The sequence below is a fragment of the Chaetura pelagica genome, unplaced genomic scaffold (genome assembly GCF_000747805.2).
Source record: "Chaetura pelagica isolate M959 unplaced genomic scaffold, ChaPel_1.0 scaffold38, whole genome shotgun sequence".
NCBI lineage: Eukaryota > Metazoa > Chordata > Aves > Apodiformes > Apodidae > Chaetura > Chaetura pelagica.
This window is the reverse complement of record NW_009954181.1, coordinates 186,746-206,482: the sequence shown is the minus strand read 5'-3', so window position 1 is coordinate 206,482 and position 19,737 is coordinate 186,746. Positions and strand designations below refer to the sequence as shown.

At 55.5% G+C, this 19,737-nt stretch overlaps 1 protein-coding gene across 1 annotated transcript; it reads right to left on the bottom strand.

Annotated features, from left to right (window-relative positions):
• Positions 1-2,417: 2,417 nt before the first annotated feature.
• On the bottom strand, positions 2,418-12,367 carry ST14 (suppression of tumorigenicity 14 (colon carcinoma)). The gene is made up of 18 exons (XM_010002873.1): positions 12,211-12,367; positions 11,206-11,333; positions 10,561-10,631; positions 9,985-10,145; positions 9,521-9,556; positions 8,892-9,129; positions 8,599-8,738; positions 8,092-8,189; positions 7,485-7,594; positions 6,531-6,661; positions 6,296-6,400; positions 5,660-5,767; positions 4,838-4,951; positions 4,595-4,720; positions 4,133-4,319; positions 3,669-3,943; positions 3,261-3,397; positions 2,418-2,579 (listed from the first exon to the last, which is right to left on the bottom strand). The coding sequence occupies exons 1-18, from the start codon at positions 12,365-12,367 to the stop codon at positions 2,418-2,420; spliced, it is 2,484 nt and encodes an 827-aa protein (XP_010001175.1).
• Positions 12,368-19,737: the final 7,370 nt, after the last annotated feature.

Here is a 19,737-nt window from a genome sequence, read left to right as displayed (position 1 = left end):
CTGGGAGGAACTGGTGCTCCCAAAGGTGCCTGGAGAGGGGCAGCTGGCAGGGCCAGCTCAGCCCAGGCTGAGGCTGTAAGCTTGGGCTGGATCCAGGAGGCCAGGACATGGTGTGTGGCCCCAGAGTCCCTGAACCAGGACAGCTCTGTGGCTGCAGGTGCTGGGATGGGCAGCCTGTTTATCCCCAGCAGCTCCTGGGTGAGCTCCCTCAGCCCTCCAGTCTGGGGACAGGTTTTGTGGGGTGTGTGACTGGGGGGTGGCTAATTGCAAACGGTGGAATTAAACCACTGATGTTTCCACAGCTCAGCACTGCCAACTGCTCCTCATCTTCTCCCTGCAGGAGGGACACCCTGCCTGGACCCGGGCTCTGATGGCACCAGGGGAGCTGGCTCAGGGCTGGTGAGTCCTCGTGCACGCCCAGCACAGCCTGCCCAGTGCCTGCAGGGATTCAGGGATGGACTCACTTCCATGCAACGTGAGCCCAACACCTTCCTGCTCCTGTGCACAAGCTGCCAGAGCCAGAGGTGCCTCCCCCCAAGCCCTACAAGTGCCCAGTCCTCGGGCTGGAGAGCAGATTGGGTGCAGAGAAAGTGCTTTGAGACCGAGGTGCCCTTTACCAGCCTATCTTGCAACGTTTTGCAGACACTGTGCTGAAACAAGCATTTCTTTCCCCAGTGTGGTGCTGAGGCCTGAGCCAGAGCAGAGCCCTGTGGCTGTGGGGACACAGGGGTGCCCAGTCCAGCTCCCACCACCAGGGTCCTGTCAGATCAGATGTCAGTGAGAACCACAGGAGATGCTCTTGGTGTTGCTGCAGCCTTGTGTAAGTGTAGATACAAAAACGTCCCTGAGCCTTGTTTCTCCAGGCACAGCCCATCCTGCCAGCCCCCCAGCCTGGTTCTGGATGATGCACCACCCCCCCAGCCCTGGAGCTCAGTGCTGGGGCTGCAAGGCAATTAGAAGCCTCCTGTCTCCAGCAGAAAGCAGCTGGCAGGAGCAGAGCAGCCATGTGCTGCACAAAACCAGCCCCACCACATGTCCAGCCTGGACTTGGGTTAGATGTTGGAAACTATTTGGGTTTGTTTTGATTTTTTTGCTCCTTTTTCTCTAGGTGTGCTCGCCTGGCTGTGGAGGGACCAGTGCTCAGGAGTGCAGGGAGAGCAGGACAGTGTGACTCCTACAGGTGTCCAGGTGGGAAGCAGCCTCAGGAATTGGTTAGTGTGATGCTCAACTTCAGTCCTGGGTCTCTGTGTACTTTGGAAGCAGGCAAGCCTGGCTCCCCACACCAGCACAGAGCAGCTGTGGGATTTGGGTGTCTGAGGACCTCAGCATCTTGGTTTAGCACTGCAGGTTTCCTGGGTCAGGAACATGCACAGAAGCTCAGGAAGAACCACAGAGCCAGAGTATTAGAAAATATTCTAGTTTATTGGAGTGTCTCCAATTCATATAGTGTCTTACAAAAACATTTATTTACAGGCAAGGGGAAGGCAACTAAGCCCAACTGGAGTGTGCTCTTCTAGGGCAAGGAACAGGATACACAGGGGAAAAATTAAAATCAACACATTCACAGGTCACATTGCTGTGTTTGTCTCTACAAAAGTAAGAAGGGGTCAGGAGTGGTGTCCAGCACAGCTGTTGTGTGGTGCCTCTGCAGGGGACAAGCTCCAGGAAAGCTGTCAGTGCCACCTTTCTGCTTGTCACAGGGAACAGGGCACAAGGCTGAGTGCAGCAGGGCTGGGAGCAGCTGCACCCCAGGGGGGCTAAGGCACGTTGTGGTGCTTCCAACAGGCCCAGGGCTCTGAGGGGGACACTCAACCCTCTGTGTCCCTCAGGGTGAGTGACAGGATGGTTCTCTTTCAGCCCCACAGCCCTGGACTCGGTGTGACCAGAAGCCCAGTGGGAGAGAGACCAGCATGTGGGACAGCAAGGGAGGGATCCCACTGGGAATCCCCCCAGCACAAGGTAAGACCTCCTTTCCCCTATCAGTGAACACCAGAGCAAGGGCTGTGGACAGTTGTTTGAAACCAGAGGTGGGACTGCTCCTAAATAGTGTTTTCTTTTTGACCCCATCCCAGGGAAGTTTGCCCTGAAACACACAGTGTTTGTCTTTTGCCTTGTTTTTTAATCTCTTTTAATTTTCTGTAATATTTTTTTTCAAGTTGACTTTTCTATCTACCTGGAATGACTGCTCCTTCAAGCTGTTGGCACAAACTCACCCAAAGAGAGCCACGGGTTCTCAGGTGGGAGCACCAGGAGCTGCCCTCAGCCCCGGGCTGCTCCCGTCGGGTCCCGGTGCTTGCAGTGAGGTAGAGGGAGGGTTCAAGTTCACAGTCGAGGCTGCCGGGAGGAAATGCCAATTCCCAAGTGTCTCCCAGCACTTCACCAGAGGTGTCCATGTGCAGCCAGGGACCAGCCTGTCCCTACACGCCCGTCTGCTGCCTGACCCAGGGCCGCAGGCTGGTGAGGCGGCTGTAGACCCCGGGCTTGTTCCTCTGGGCGCAGCCGTCGCCCCAACTCACCACCCCGGCCAGGAACATCCGCCCGCTGGGCTCCACGCTGATCAGGGGGCCCCCCGAGTCTCCCTGCAGGGAAACACACACAGGCATGAGCACCAACCCAGCACGCTGGGCTCGTGCCCACTCGTAAGCCAATCACAACAATTAGCACGGAATTACGAGGTGGGTTTTGGGACGACGTCTGGTCCTGGTGCAATTCCCTGAATGGACAGAAAAATGTAACTAATCAATCAAATACTGAAGGCTGGCAGGAGGAGTCTCAGCCTGCTTGTTTAGCTAACAACCTGGTTCTGGAACTAACTCCCAGTAACAAAGTTAATTGTTCTCCTGCCTCGGGAGATTATTGCCATTCTAAGTCCTGCATCTGTGCTCTGAAGTTTTTGAGACCAATGTGTGCTGACACTAACTAGGACCAGTGACACTAACTAGGACCAGTGACACTAACTAGGACTAGGAGCCCAGTGCCAGAATAACAAGCTGAACAACCTCACTGAGGCTCTTGGTGGTTGATCTCTTCTCCTGCCTGGTGAGATGATGTTCAGCCTAAGGCCTGGGTCGGTGCTCTGCAGGTTTTTGAGACGGTGTCTCGTGTCAGCACGACCTGCTGCACGCCTCCACTGCCCAAATCCCTGTAGCTGTGTCGTGTATGGAGTGTGGAATGTGAGTGGAAGTGCCTGAATCCAAGGGGCAGAGCCAAGGGCCTGTCCCCCCAGCTGCCCCAGCGCGGGGGCTGCAGTGCTGCCCTACCTGGCAGGCGTCCACGCCGCCGGTCAGGATCCCCACGCACATCATCCGCGGGGTCAGCTGGTCTGTCAGCAGCTCGTTACACACTGTCTGGTTGATGAGCCGGATTTCTGCCTTCTGCAGGATGGAGGCTCCGCTGCCTGCCAGGGAGGAGGGGGGTGTAAGGAACAACAGGAGCCATTTCTGAGCAGCATCTCCCTCCCCTGTGCTCGTCATTCGGGCCCTGAATGACCCACGACCTGCCAGGTGAATCCTCATTGCAACAACCCACTTTTCCAGGATTTGAGCCATTAACTTGATGCCTTTTTAGGAAGCTCCTGTGACTCCAGTCCCAAGGCAAGTTAACACATTTACAAGGTGCCCATCCAGCCCTTCACCCTGAAGCCACACGCTGCACACACCAGCGCTCACCTCCTTCCACGGTCGCTCCCCACCCCGTCACCCACAGGTCCTTGCCCACGGGGAAGCTATGGGTGGTGTCGGGCAGGCAGATGGGCTGCACAACAGAGGAGAAGGTGACGGGGGCCTGCAGCTCCATGACAGCGATGTCGTAGTCGTAGGTGTAGTCATTGAAGTAGGGGTGGGAGATGATGCGCTTGATCTTGCGCGTCTGCACGTTGGGGCCGTCGCGCTGGCCCTGGTCGGTCAGGCCCAGGTAGGCTGTCCACAGGCTGGGCTCTGAGTACCTGCACCAGCCAGGAAACACAGCGCAGGGTCAGGCCCCATCTCACAGACATCCTACCCCACCACCTTCCACATCTTCCTAATAAAAGCCTGTAAAAACTGCTTCTTCTACCCAGACTAAGGGCTGGAACCGGCAGGGCATCCCTGGGGGGGTCCTGCCCGGGTGGCGGGGCAGTTCTGCTCCCGGGTACCTGATGCCCTGCAGCTGCAGGAAGCAGTGTGCTGCTGACACCAGCCAGCTCTCGGAGATCAGCGAGGCCCCGCAGATGTGGCCCTGGCCCTTGACGTGCAGGCTGACCTGCCAGGGCCACTCGCCCACGTCCGAGTTCTGCCCGCCGACGATCCGCGACTTCCTGATGTAGGAACGGATCCCACAGTCTGGGGGGGGAAGGAGAAAGGGCTCTTGGTTAACTCCTGTTCCCATCCAGCATCTCGCCTTTTGTTCCTCTGGGATGTCTCCCGCAGCCCTAGTGCCCTGATGCCACCAGCACAAACACCACATGCGCCGAGATGCCCCTAATTGCGCAGAACTCCCGTGTGAGACCCACACTCCCCCCAAGCTCCCACTCAGCACAGCCCAGGGGCTCTCTCAAGTGTTTCTCCAAGAGGCCCGGCCCAGAAACCCGTGTCCCTCTTTCCCCCAGGGGACTCACTGCAGTTGTCCTCGTCCGAGTTGTCCACACAGTCCTGCTCCCCGTCGCACTCCGGGTTCTGTTTGCTGATGCAGCGCCCGTCACGGCACTTGTAGGTGTGCTCCGTGCAGGGCACTGCCTGTGCGGCTGTGGGGCGAGGGGGAGAAGGGTTAGCCCCGGTCCTGGGGAAGTCCTGCTTCTCAGCAGCCCTTCTGCCCACCCCCGGGACACTGGGAACACCGCAGGGCCGTGTCCCGGCCTCACCGTCGTGGGAGGTGCCCTCGTCGCTCCCGTCCCCGCAGCTGTCCCGGCCGTCGCACTGCTGGGCGCTGGGGATGCACTTCCCGTTGTTGCACTTGAAGCTGTCGGCTGCACAGCCTGGGGGGAGAGCAGCCCCTGAGGGACAGCAGGGCACAAATCCCACAGCACCTCCCACACAGCCCTGTGCCCACCTCCCTTACCCCTGAGGTGGGTAAAACCTCTGCAGCTACAACAGATAAACATCTATTTCCTGCACAGAATCACACACATTTGGGTCGGAAGGGACCACCAACTCAACCAGGCTGCTCCAAGCCCCATCCAACCTGCCCTTCAACACTGCCAGGGATGGGGCAGCCACAGCTTCCCTGGGCAACCCATCCCAGCTCCTCACCACCCTTAGAGTGAAGAATTTCTTCCTAACATCTCACCTAAATCTCCCCTCTCTCAGTTTAAAACCATCACCCCTTGTCCTCTCCCTCCCTGCCCTTGTCCCAAGTCCCTCCCCAGCTTTCCTGGAGCCCCTTCAGGCACTGGAAGCTGCTCTAAGGTCTCCCTGGAGCCTTCTCTTCTCCAGGCTGAACACCCCCAGCATCACCACCAATCTATTCAGCCCTTCCTTTCCCAAAAGCCCACATTTCCTACACCCCTGCTCATCCTTGTTCCTCACTCAAGGCTCCAGGACGCTGCACCAGGCAAGGCCTTACAAAACACCAGCATTTTGGGTTTCTTTGACTGCTCGTTTCCAGCAGGGCACTTGCTCTCCCCTGCTCCCCTGGGCCCTGCCCCAGCCCTCAGCCCCTTCCACCCCTGGCAGGAGCCACTCACTGCACTGCAGCTCGTCACTGTTGTCCCCACAGTCGTTCACATTGTCGCAGACCCAGAACTTGGGCTTGCACCAGCCATTCTGGCACTGGAACTGCTGGTCTCTGCAGGCTGGAAAGGGAGATCCAGAAATCAGGGCACAGACCTGGAAAGGCCCCTGTGCAGTCCTTGGTGACCCACCCAGCAGCACAGCTACCAGGGGTGCAAGCACATGGGAACCAGTGCACCAAAACCCCCATGGCAGCTCAGGGCCACACACAGGGACATAAACATTGAATCCCTGGCACAGTGTTTTCCCTGCTCTGGAGAACAAAACTACCTGGAGAGCTGTAATGTCTCAGGCACTGGGGCTGAAGCTCAGGTGACAGCAGCAGGACAGCCAGAGGCAACAACTCCAGCAAAGCCATTGCTGTAACCACTGGGTTTCCTGGGACCCCTTCAGGCACTGGGAGGTGCTCTAAGGTCTCCCCAGAGCCCCCTTCTCTCCTAGGCTGGACAATCCCAGCTCTCTCAACCTGTCTTTGTAGGAGAGGTTCTCCTCCAACAAGAAAGAACAAGCCCAGAGCAAGAACCTGCAGCCACCCCAGGGCGGTGAAGGTAAAAGGAAGGGGGTTCAAAGGGAAGGAAGGACCAACTCACTGCAGGACCTCTCGTCGCTGCCATCCACGCAGTCCAGCCACCCGTCGCAGCGCATGCTGCTGTCGATGCAGCGGCCCGTGTTGCAGGTGAACTTGCCAGGGCAGGCTGAGAGAGGAGAGGGATAAAACCACCCATCAACCTTCCAGCCATCCCCTCCAAGCCCCCTGCCTGCTCACAGGTGTTAAAAACACCTTTCCCCCAGAACTGAGCAGGAAAATTAAAGGTTTCAACTCACGATCGCTGGAGTCATAGGAGAGGTACTCGGCAGAGAAGCCAGTGTCTGTGTAGGACTGGTCTGAGAAGAACCTGACCTCCATTTTGTTGGTAGAACTGGCCACCACAAACTGGGAACGCTCCCCACAGTATCTGCAGGGAGAGAGAGCAAAAATGAACACATCAATCAGCACTGAGCAAAGGCTCCTCCATCCCTGAACTCCCCCTCAGCACAAAAGGGTCAGCTCAGTCACCCAAGAGCTCCGGTGGCAGAAGAACCAAGAGCAGGGCTGATTCCAGCACCAGCTGCTGCTCCTCAGGGCCTGCACACAGGACCTGAATTCTGCTGCTGCTGGCAGAAGGTTTGGGCCAGTTTCAAACACCAAGTTGTGACAATGGGAATGACTGGGAGTGAGATCACCCCAATCTCTGCCCAACACCATGAGGTCTGATCCCAGATCCACCGTGTCTCTGAGTCCCTGCAGCCTCTGCAGCCACAGGATCCCATTCCACCACTGCAGGAACTAGCCAGGGCTTCAGACAAGAGGGGCTGATTTGGAAACCCTCACTCCTCAAGGAAGGGTCAAGCTCCCTTGCCCAAAACCTTGTGGACCAAGCCTGACGTCAGGCTGTGTAGGAGCACCAGCCAGTGCATCGCAGAGCACGACACAGTCAACCCTGACGATGGAGATCTGCTCATTCAGGCAAAATCCCACCAGATGTTCCTGCCTTCCCACAGCATTTGGGGGGATTCAGCTGCAAGGTGCAACAAACTCAGGCTCTGACCCCCAGCACCACACATGTGGCTCCCCCCTCACCACGGGACACTGAGCTAGGAAAGCAGGTCAGCCCCAAGCAGCCTCCTGCCTCGTCCCGTCCCAAAGAGCAGCAGCACAAGCACAACTGATCCCACAGCAGGTTTGAGGGAAGCAGAAGGTGCCATGGAACTGAACACAGCCCCTCCACTGACACCCACCTGGTGCTGTTGATCTGCACATAGTCCTTGGTGCAGGAGCTGACTGGGATCCCAGGCTCCAGCACGAAGAACATGTTGAAACGCACCTTCACGTTCTTCTTAGAGGGAACCTGCAGAAGGAAGCAGGGTTTGGTGGTTTTTGGAGCATAGAAAATGGGAGTAAGTTTCATGGGAAGAGGGTCTGGGGAGAGGATGGAAGATAGCTGGAAAAGGAAAGAAGTCCAGCAGAGAAAAGAACCCCATCCTGAAAAGCCTCTGTCATTTTGAGGTGGCACCAGGGTCCTGGTCCAACCAGCACACAGAGGTTGGTGAAGCCAGACCTCTCTCCACAGGGCCTGCCCTCCCACGGCAGGAGGATCCCCCACCACCTGCTTTGCCAGCAGGTGACTGGTCTGTCCCAGAGCCCACCTGCTTTTTGTGTCAAGCCACAGTTGCTGGGGCCATGGCTGAGTGTCCCCCAGGGCTCAGGGCTCTCACAGCCTGTGGCTCCTGCAGCCCTGGCAGCCTCGGTGCCTCCAGCAGCCTCTGCTGTGAGCTCACACCTGCATCCTGCATCAACCAGTCCATTTGACTGTCTAATTAAGGGCAAGAGAGGACCTGGACTCACCTCGATGTTCCAAACACAGTACATCAGTGGGGGGTAGTGTGCTGGGTAGAAGGGAGTGGTGAAGGTGCCACTCTCTCCTTTCAGGGTCCCACCACAGACTAGGAGACAAGCAAGAACATGAAAAGAGGTCAGAGATGCAGAGAAGTGGTTTCCTTGACTGGCTATTGCCCCAGGCAGGAGGGGAAGCAGATGCAACAGCCCCTAACCAGGTGAAGTTGATCTCTGGAGAGAGCAGCTCTGCTCCAACACTTGGAGAGAACCCAGGAGATCAGCTGGGTGCTTCCTGCACACATCCATCTGCATGTCTAATCCAACACAATCCTCATTTTGGCCTCCTCAGGGGACATCATTACAGCAACTAAAGAGCACCATGGGCAAGGCAAGGTGATCTGCTCCCAGCCATGGAAACATCCCTGGCAAAGTGACCACAGCCAGGGCTGCACCTGACTCTGCAGGTTCCTGTGGCAGGGAGAAGTGAGGGGGAACAAGGCCAAGGCTTCTGCTCACCTGTCACCTTTGGGAGCTGGAAGAACTCAGCCTTAAAGCCTGGGAATCTCCCCTCCTTGTTGGTAACCAAGGTGACCAACATGACATTCTGGGAGGACAAGAAGGTCAGGTTGTAGGAAGGAGCATAATTGCCACAGAGCCTAGGAAGGAAGGGACAAAATCCATTAGACACAACTGCACAGAGAGCCTCAAGCAGCACAGGTCACATTGGAGCAGGGACAGGAGCTCAGTTACCAGCAGGACTTCTTAGCATCCCCCAGGGTTTGGTACAGACACCTCATGGGGACACTCACCTGACCAGAGCGTGGGGCTCCACGGGGCTCAGGGAGTTGTACACCTTGATGTAGTCACTGTCATCTCTGCACTGCTCCAGCTCCAGCGTCTTGAAGGTCAGGCTGATGATGGAGTTGGCATCTGCCCTCAGTGTCCAGTAGCAGAGTGCATTGTTGGGGTAGGGGCTGTTGGGGAAGCCTGGTGTGGTGAAGCTGGTGACCTCCCCTTCCTTGGCATGGAGGGCAAACACGCAGCTATCTGCCCAGGAGAGCAGGGAGGAGTTAACTAGGCAAACCAGGAGGTTCTGCCCTGCCTTTCCCCAAGCTGCAGTGCAGCACTTGGAATCCCACCCATGCCTGCAGGCTGGCCCTGGGCAGAAGCCTCTTGCAGGGAGCATCCCTGCTTATCAACACCCATCTGCAAAGTGAGGGAAAGGTGTCCCTGCCCATGCAGGGGGCTTGGAACTAGATTATATTCAAGGTCTCTTCCAACCCAAACCATTCTACGATCCTATGACACCCAGGACAACAGCAAAGCCCGTGGTGGTCTGGTGGACCCAAACCAGCCCCAAGGTCTGCAGAGCACCCCTCTTTAAGCCCTGCAAGGGAAATGACTACCCTAAAGAAGCCAAAAGAAGCAGTGAACTTACAGTCCCGGGTGGAGTAGGCGATGCTGGGGTCAGCAGCTGCAGGAGGAAACAGAGGGGCTGTCACTGGGGGGCTGTGGGAAGTCCCTGGGCACAAAGCTGGTGAGGTCCCTGGGACCACGATTGCTTTGTGAGGTCTCTGCCTCGGGGGAGAGGCTGCTCCTGCTGGGCTCTGGGGACCCCAGTGATCAGGCTTTTCCTCTGCAGGAGGGAGGACTCCTCCCTGTCCCTCTCCAGGTGGGCTCAGAGGAGAACACAGTGGGAAGGGGAGGATCTGAGCAGCCCCAAGGGCTGGATGAGCCATCAAAGCAGCGCCAAGAAAGCCAGGTCCTGACACTGCCCCTGAGAGCCAAAGGTACCCACAGCAGGGCTGTGGCTGGCAACTCATCCCTCCAACAAACCCCCCCTGCAGTGAAACGTGCCCCCAGCCCCGGGCAGAGGGGCAGGGCAGCAGGGGCAGCACTCACGGAAGGCAATGACCGACTCCACCTTCAGCTGGGGGTTGCGCAGGCGGGGGTTCCACCTCTGCACCAGGCTCTGCTGGTCTGACATGGCCCTGTCCAGGCTCTCCTCCCGGTACTTGGGGACCAGGAACTCCGACCAGTAGTAGGCAATGACACTGCCCTCACTGAGGGAGAAAGGAGGTTATGGGGGGAGAGCAAGGGCAGGCACAGGAGGGCTCGGGCAGAAGGGCTGCTGGGTGAGCTGCTGCCAGGGGATGGTTGTGGGGCAGGGGCAAGTTAAACAAACTGCACCCAGCAAAGGTCCCTGCCAGCCCGGGGAGTCCCTTTCCAAGCTGCCAGGCACCACCCATTGCTCCTCATAGGGCTCTGCTGCACCAGAACTTGATTTTCTCCACACAGCAGAAAACAACACCTTCTCAGGCTGCTTTTCACTGCCCACCCCTTTCCTGGGTCACTCAGGGTGGTTAATGAGCTGCCTCCATCCACAGCAGCCCAGGAACAAGGGCCTGTGGCTGCCTGACATCCCAGCATCACCCTCCTCCATCCCCAGACAGGGCTCAGACAGCACCCAGGGCTCACCTGAAGGCAGTTATCACTGTCTCTTTGTGGTAAGGGCCAATAGCTGCATGATTCTGGTAGATCTCCTCCACCTAAAAGGTTTAAAAGAGTGTTCAGCACATCTAGAAGTGGAAAAGACTGAAGACAGACAGAATGAACTCCAAGCCTGCTGTGGAAAATCAGGGCACACAGCCAGCATCCCTGGCTGCAGGAACATGCAGGGATCAAAGAGAGGAAGAGGGAGAACTGGGAGGGAGTCCCAGCAGTGCCCAGGACTGCAGAGCACAACCTGCTCTGACTCAGCTTACCCTGCTCACCACAAACACCTGAGTCCAAGGGGAAGGGCAAGACCAGCCACAGCCCCAGCAAGGAGGGCTCAGCTCCCTCCTGCCTCAGCTCCCAGCCCTGACTCATCTGCTGACACTGGGATTTGCCCAGGCAGCCTCCTGTGGCACACACAGAGCAGGCAGATGCTGGGGCCCTGGGCTGGAGCTGTGACACCAAGACCCAGTTTGAAGTCAGGCTCCCTGCACCCAGCCCAGTGCCTCCCGGGAGGGCTGGGAGGGGAGAGAAAGCTCCAGGCAGTCTAACATGGAAGATCCCCATGGCTACAGGCAAGAGGAAAAAGTCCTGCTGGCAGGAGGAGGGATGCAAGACACTTCTTACCGTGCTCTTCACCTTCTTGGCCAGCATGAGGAACTCAGGTGAGCTGGAGTTCTCATAAGCATCAAGGAAGTCACAGTTCAAAACCCGCAAGTGGCCGTTGAAAACCTTCTGGACAAGGGCATTCCTGTCTGGAAGGCAACAGCTGAGGGTCAGAGCAGGCTGGGGCTGTGGCACAGCAGGTCCCCACTGACAGTGTGCCCACTTGGAACCATGGGATGGTTGGAAGGGACCTTCAAGATCACCCAGATCCAACCCCCTGCATGGGCAGGGACACCTCCCACCAGCCCAGGCTGCTCCAAGCCCCATCCAACCTGCCCTTCAACACTGCCAGGGATGGGGCAGCCACAGCTTCCCTGGGCAACCTGGGCCAGGCTCTCACCACCCTCACACTCCACAATTCCCTCCTCATGTTTCATCTAAATCTCCCCTCTTCCAGTTTTAAGCAATGAAGCCTCTTCCTATGTCATGAGTAAATACAAGTTAAATCAGGAGCACAAAAATGAGATTCACACAGACACTGGCATCCTGTTTTCAGGCAGCATTCCCTGTCACTTCACTGGAAAGGTCTTGCACTCAGTGCACCCATTTCTCCCAAGCCAGTTTTGCACACCTAATATGCTCTATATACTACATAAGCTTCTGCAATGACCATTCAACTAAACAGAGACTTTCTGTGGACACCACTTTGCACATCTCAGTTCAGAGAACTCAGCAAACAGGTTAATAAAGAAAGTCATCCTGGTGTGCTGCCCTGTGAAGACACCAGGTTCAGGTCCCAGAAGTAAAACTGTGGGTACAGCACAGGACTGCATCTGTCTCCAGTGGCAGGGGGGGAAAACTCCTTCCTGAGGGCAGGATTTCATGCTGGAGACATCTGAGCTATCTCCAGGATCTCTGCATTGCACTTCCCAGAGCTAGAGAGGGCACACGTGAGCAACACGGGACAGCAAAGCTTCTCCATGTGGATGTGCTCCCAGGGTATCGCCCTACAGATGTCATACTCACATTTGAAGTGCCAAACCAGGAGGCCTGTGACGAGGGAGATGAGCAGGAACACAACGATGGTGACGGGGACGACCACCCGCCGCCTCGGGCCGCGCTTCTCCATCTTCTTGGAGTTCATGGCAGGGAGGAACTCCACCCCTTCGTCCAGGTTGGTCATGTCCTAGGAGAGGAGGGAAGGCAGGATGGTGGAAAGAAACCAGCCTTGTTCCCAAAGGCTGGTTTGGTGAGATCTGACCACAAAGCAGAGCTCCCTGCCCTTGGCAGCCACAGCCGCCCCACGGCGGGGCAAACCCTGCAGCCCTTTGCTTTGTTTTTACACACACACCTGATTGCTTTATGGACCTAACACGTGGTGATCAACTCAAATAAATTCAGATGAAACTGCAGACAAAAATCCACCCCTGCAAAGCACTCAGCTGTGTGGCAGCTCATGGGGCACAGCCTGCTATAAATAGCACTCCCGTCAGAAAAGAACCAAGCTACTTCCTCCCTTGACGTCCACACAGCTCTCTGGATGTCTCAGGCCACCACAACACTCCTCCTCTCTGTCTCCTTGGGATTCCTCATCCATTGCAAATAGCAACTCAACAAATAAACAGCAAAAAAAGCCAAGGCCAAGATGAAGGCACAAGCTGCCCCACGACCCGCCGGGCTCTCGGGACAAGACGCGGTGGCTGATGCAGAGCAGGTCCTGAAGGCCCAGGGAGGAGGAATGGCCCCTGTAGCACAGCCCTCCCTGCTCCCAGCACCCTGTGCTCAGCGAGGTGATGAAGAGGAAGGTCTTGGTGGCAGCACAGAGCCCCCGTGTCAGCTGCCAAACCTCAGGGTCTCACCTCCTCCCCACGTTGGTCTCCCTGCTCCTGCAGCTGCACCTCCAGCCCAGGGGGAGGATCAGAGCAGCTGTGGACCCAGATGTTTTCAGAGCCAAACAGCCCAGAGCATTCTTGGTACAGGCATCCACTGGGGGCCTGGATCTGAACCCATCATCCCAGCAGCTGGCTAAGGCCAGGAGAGCAGACCACATCTTCTGCTGCCCTCCTGGACCCCTCGCAGGCAGGAAGGGCTCTGCAAACTGCCCAAACCACCAGGACACCTCGCCCATTCAGCCACCACCTTCCCATTTCCTCCCCCTCCCCAGGGGGCTGCAGACACCCACAGCAGCTTCACAAGGCTCCAGACAGCAAGGACACCATGACCAGCACCTGTTCCCTGGATTCAAACACATCCCTGCCCTCCGGAGGACAGAATGTTGTCCTTGCAAACATGATGCCAGGTGAGATACTGCCTGTCCCTTCAGCCCAGGGCTGACACGAACACACCCTGATGGCTGGGCCTGAACTGATGCCAATGTGTCCAGCCCCTGGAAGTCAGGGAAGCAGAAGCAAGGGGCTCCCTGCCCACAGAGGAACCCTGAGCCCTCCCCAACACCCGGGCCAGGAGCTGCCCTCACTGTGCTCCCCTTCCAGGCAGGGGCTTCACCCTCTTATCTCCCCCCAGCCCCGCTCTGCAGGGAAGCCCAGCTCCCACCTGCATCGTGCCCCCACTCCTTTTGCCCTTTCCTTCACCCAAGCTCTGTCCTCCCCCTCTCCACACCTCCTAGAGCCTCTCCTCCCTGAGGTATTTGCCCGAGGCCCTTCACAAAAGGAAGGGCAGTGGAAGCACCTGACCCTACATTTGTGTAAAGTTTAATCCTTTGCAAACACCAGCTGGCCAAAGAGCAGAGCAAGCTACCAGTTCTGCACCATCTGCTCCCAAACTAATCCAAGTTCAGAGTTTGACAGCTCTCCAGTACAGCATGGGATGTTCATTCATGGAAGAGATTTACTGCTCCAGGGGAATCACACCATCTCTGAGGCTGCTTCTAGCACCAACATCCAGCCACTGCCAGAAGAAACAAAAGACCTAGGCAAGGCCACAGAGGACAATCCCTCAGGGGATGCTCTGATTCCTCTTTGGCTTCCACGATCATACAGGAAAAACTTGAAAATATAACCCAAGGAAACTTCAAAACAGAAGACACACAAAATAAAGCTTCGATACCTACAAACATCCGAAATCAAGAAACCCTTCAATCAAAGTCAAGACTGCCTAGAGTTTGATGAACCATCTTCCAAGCAGCCATCTGGCTCCCATCAGTTCCCAGGCCATACAAGAAATCCCCCAAAATCAGGTGCAGAGAAGAAACCAGCCACAAATCTCACAAGCATCTCCCTTCTCCCACCGTGGGGCTGCTTGCAGGGCCAAGCCTTCCCAGCACTGTTCAAGGAAAGTATTTCATTCTCTTCTAGCATCTGCAGGAGCCTGTGGCAAGAAACAACCTCAGGGGCTTAAATGATGCATCTGTTCACACAGCAGCAGCTTTCCCAGACTGCCCAGGGTCAGTGAGGAGGAATCAGGAGAACAGGGTCTCTGTGTGTTCTGAGTAACAATTTTGGGGTACAAGCTGCTAAATCTCAGCCTTAATAACACACTCTCCTGGCCCAGCTGAATTCAACTAGGTGATATGTCTTCCCTGAAAGAGGAAGATACCCTCTTGTGCACTTCTTGCACAAGGAGCTGCAGCAGCAAAGTGGCACAACAAAGCAGGGTCTTCTCTGGCTACCAAGGGAGCAAATAAAACCTTATTTTCAAATAGTAAACTCTCTAAAAATCCCTGACTGAAGCATTTTAACATCCCCCTTCAAGCTAAAGGTTGTGTCTTTGCAGGGAGAAAAGTGGTAGGTGGAGCAACTCATCAGTGTGATTAAATGAGAAGGAAACCAACCTCCAACACACACACCTGCAGCTGCAACCTGACCAAAGGAAGTTAGGCAAGAAAACTCACCAACTGATCCTTCTTCAGACAATTTCTCTGCTCTTCTCAGAAAAAACAAGGATGAAAGGTCTCAAAGCTGTGAGAGCTCCCAGCACTGTGCCAGCCTGCTCCCAAGCCAAGCTGGCAGGGACAGCCACAGCCCCGAGGGAAACCCGTGTGAGGACTCAGAAGAAAAGTTATTTTTGTTATTATCCCTGTACAAGGTTCATGGCAGCCACTCTTACTCATCAAGAGGTACTCAGTGATTAGAGGCAGATATGAAACTCAATCATCCAAAGAGGTTTCTCTTCCTGCTTTCAGTTTTGTATTCCAGGTCTTGTCCTCTCCCACCCCCACTCCTCATATACAGCCCTGGATTCCCCAACCAGCTCTGACACTGCCCAGTGTGGCAGCCTGGGTAAGGAACAGTGATCCCTGCCAACTCTTCTCAGCACAAGGCAAAGGATCTGAAGCAACCCCCAAGAACTTCAGGAATGCTGAATCAGGTGGTGCTGGGAAGATTTCAGGCCCCACGTCCTGACCTCTGAGTAAGAGGCTGAATCTTCCCTGCCCACTGTCAGCACGAAAAGCCCCCGTTTGACCTCAGTACCAGACTAGTCTGTGTCCAGACAGGGCAGCTCAGCCTCTGCTCACTCCCTGGGCTGCACACCCCCCTGGCTGCCACCACTCCTGCTCGTTGGGGAAAAACACCCCTGAGGTGCCACCATGCTCTAAGCCAGGTAGAAACCAGATGGAATCAAAAGCAAGACAAGCTTGAAAGACCACAGTGAAATCAAGAAAAAGACAACTAGAATTTTAATCTCCTTCAGCTAATGGTCCTGAACAGTCCATCACACCAGCAGGTGTAAAGCAGAGAGGATCTGAAAGCTCATCTTGCTCTCACCTTGTCCATCATTCCCTGAGGAACAGTCTCAGTTGCACCAAGTGACTCAGGGTCTGACTCTCTCGCCCTTATCGAAGAAACGACTCCAACAAACATCACTAACAGAAACCTCCCTTGATCTTCTCCCCACCTTAAGTCACAGGGTCAGTTGCTTCCTCTTGCTCCACACCATGGGGCTCCCCACAGCAGGTAGGAGGTTTCTGGTCACAGCCCCAGCCCAGCTGGTGCTGCTGCTGCAGAAAAGCCACACGCCAATCCAGAGAAAAGGCCCCAGAGACCTTGCCCCATTTCTTCCCCTGGAATACAGATTCCATGAGGTAAGCTAGAAAAGGAGCATGCTCTATAGGCTGATATAGCACGTGTGGGTGGGTGTCCAGCACACAACCCCTCCAAGCAGGGAGCTCAAAGAGAAGTCCTGTGCATCAGCAGCCCTTCCCACTCCCCTGTAAACCAGCCACATGATGTATTTTTAGACCACAACCAAACTCTGCCAGGCTGGACAAACCAGACGCAGAAATGACTAATTGTGTCAGCAGGACATTCAGCAAGCAGGAGGGGATGGTGGGAACTGCCACAAATAGCTCTGGGCTGGAGATGCTCACCAGAAAGCAGAGATATCTTCCTGCAAAGTGGGGGTGGCAGAGAGGACATGCCAAGGAGCCCAGCTCTTGGGTCTTCTGGGATGTGCACAAAGCTGGGTCCATCTGGGATCAGCACCTCCCATAGAGGCTGATTTCTGGTTTGTTTGGTGGCCTCAGCAAGACAGTGTGATGTGTCCTGGGCACCAAAAGCCCTCAGTGCTCCTCTCTGCTCCAGAACAGCTGCTCCATCTCTCACTTGGTGTCTGTGTCTGAGTCACCCTGGCTCACAGGATGGGGCTCCTGGCCATTAGTTTCACCTGCTCCTTATCACCCCTGGTTAGTTTGTCCAGCACAAGGCAGCCAGCTATGAGGCTCAGCTGCTTCCCTTTAGCTCCTTATCACCCCTGGTTAGTTTGTTTGTCCAGCACAAGGCAGCTATGAGGCTCAGCTGCTTCCCTTTACCTTGATCACATTCCAGCCTCAGCTGGTCTGCCACAGGACTGCACAGATCACTGAAGGCAAGAGCAGGACTGCAACCAAGTCTCAGGGCCAAAGACCTGCTTGTCTGGGCCAAGAAAAGAAACCCATAAAACACAAACTTGGAAGTGGCTTGAGGAGGTCTCAGATGAAACAGTCTCATTGGACCATGTGGTTAGACTCTTGCCAGGTAATTACACCCTGCAGATCCCAGCCTGTGTATCTAACAGGCAATTCCCACCACCCCTTTTCCAGCCACACCTGCCTCGGGTGGTGTTCAGTAAAACGTTACACAAATATCAGAGGAGAAATGAGAGGAATGAAATCCCACCAAGCAGCTCAGGACACTGCCAGCAAGCAGGGCTCAGAGCTCAGGACACCCCAGCCTTGCAGATCAACAGGCTGGGCTTGTGCAGTGCAGAAAGAGCCCCAAAACTTCTCTTTTCAAAACCAGAAGTTTCCCAATCACACTGAAAGCACCAGCTTTGTGGTGTTGGCACAAGGGGAAACAACCTGTTTCCTGTAAGACAAAACCAGATGTAAAAGCTGCTGACACAAGGTGTGCACAATGCACACCTCCTTCCACCCAAGTACAGCCACAACACTCCTGAGATCAACTCCTGCCCCAATCCTTGCTGCAAATCCTGGTGCTCCTCCAGGAGGAGATCTGATAAGGATAACCTTCCCACTTCCCTTTTTCTTCTTGATACATGGAAACCACAGGCACAAGAGCTGTTTCTGCAGGGCAGGTTCCTGCTGTGCTGCCCCAACATGGGCAGCAAAGCAGAGGAGAAACTACCAGTGTTGTTATTTTTCAACTTCAGTTCCTTATTAAGGGCAAGGACGCTATAAAGTGACGACATCAGAACTCATAAGGGAAAATGGAGCAGGAAATGAAAGACACAGAGTCCTCCAGACTGTCTGCCTTCCAGGCAAAGAGGGCAAGTGCAACACTGAAAGACACAAGTCACACACACCTATTTCACACGCCAATTTCAAGCTCAAACCTCTACATCACTCAGTTGTCTTGTGACCATCCTGAGTCAGACAAGAACCCAAATTCCTTTCAGTTTATTAGAGAAGCAACTAAAGTGAAATGTTTGCAGCAGACAGGCTTGGCTGGCTGCCCTGCTCCAGGCTTATCAGTGCAGCTGAGTCCTGCCCCCAAAAAGGTGACCATGCTCCTCATCACGTTTCTGTTGGAGCAGATACTTTGACATGCAAGACTTTGCATTTCTTGGGGAAACAAAGAAACGTTACAGACCTGATACATGTAGCCACGAGGCACTTGTCCCAAGATGAAAAGAGAAACATGCCACAGATGCAAATAGCTTATTTAAAACACTCTTACATCTTTCCTGGTACAGAAAGTACTGCCTGAGCAACAAAAGTGCCCTCCAGCAGCCTAACACAAACAGCTGCTCCCCAGATCTCATCACCACATTTCACCCACCCTCTTGACCAACTCCTACAGCTCTGAAGGTGGGTCTGGCCCTTGACATTTTAGTGTTTGGAGTCAACAGCAGAGGAAATACCAGCACCTCTGACCAGGAAAAGCCTTTGTCTGGCAAAGCCATCCCTATCAGCTGCTCCCTCCTCCACCCCAGCCTATCACTGGGCTATTGCAGCCTTATTTGCAAGGCTGGTCCCAGTGGCCTTTGGATGGAAACAGCAAATCCTGCCCCGGGCAAGGAGAGAACCTTTGGTCTGACACCTTCCCCAAAGCTGGGCTTTCAAAAACGCTCCTGCTGCTCCCTTAATGGTTCTACAAAGTGATCTTTTGTTTGGTGAGCAAAGGTCTGGCACACTCTCAATCAGCCTCAGCCTTTTTCTGTCATGCCTTCCTTATTCCTGTTTGCCTTTGGCACCAATAGCAGCAGAACTGGCCAGGGCAGCAGCTCACCCACCAGCCACTGCCCCAGAGAGCAGCTCTTTGCAAGGAAGAGCAGCAGCTTCTCACTGTGCCCAGGAACTGCTGCAGCTCCCTCTCCCTGGCAGGAGGAGACACAGTCATTGCAAAACCTCTCACATTTGCTCTGCTGTCACATTTACAGGGAGCCAAGTCCAACAACAGTTGGTCCACAAGGGACAAATTCCTTGGGCTGTTCAGCCCCAGGTGCTGTCCAAGGGAAGGTCTTCCTGGGCCAGACCAGCTCCTCTTTAACTGATGCAGGGAGAAACTAACCCAGCAGCAGGGGAAAGGACCTGGCAAACCACTGCAGTCACTCAAGCACTTGGCCCTGCCATGAAGACACCAGCACACAAACCCACCCTTGCCAAGAGAACAAGCCAGGCAGGGAAGATCACACGGTGTCACCCCGACCCAGCCAGGGAACAAAGAGCTGGAGCTGGTGGCATCAGTGAGAGCATCTCCAGCTCCTGGCAGCCACCTGACACAGGCAGGACAGTGGGGCTGGAGGGAAGGGAACTTCTCCCTGCTGCAGGGCAGCCTTCTGGTCGGGGCTCAACCTGCTTGCCAAGAGAACAAGCCAGGCAGGGAAGATCACACGGTGTCACCCCGACCCAGCCAGGGAACAAAGAGCTGGAGCTGGTGGCATCAGTGAGAGCATCTCCAGCTCCTGGCAGCCACCTGACACAGGCAGGACAGTGGGGCTGGAGGGAAGGGAACTTCTCCCTGCTGCAGGGCAGCCTTCTGGTCGGGGCTCAACCTGCTGCTTCCTGTGCTGCTGCCAAACACCCGCTAGAGCCGGGACCCCGAGCCCCTCACCAGCCCCTGCAGGGGAGCTGGGAGCTGCTCCTGCCCCGCTTGC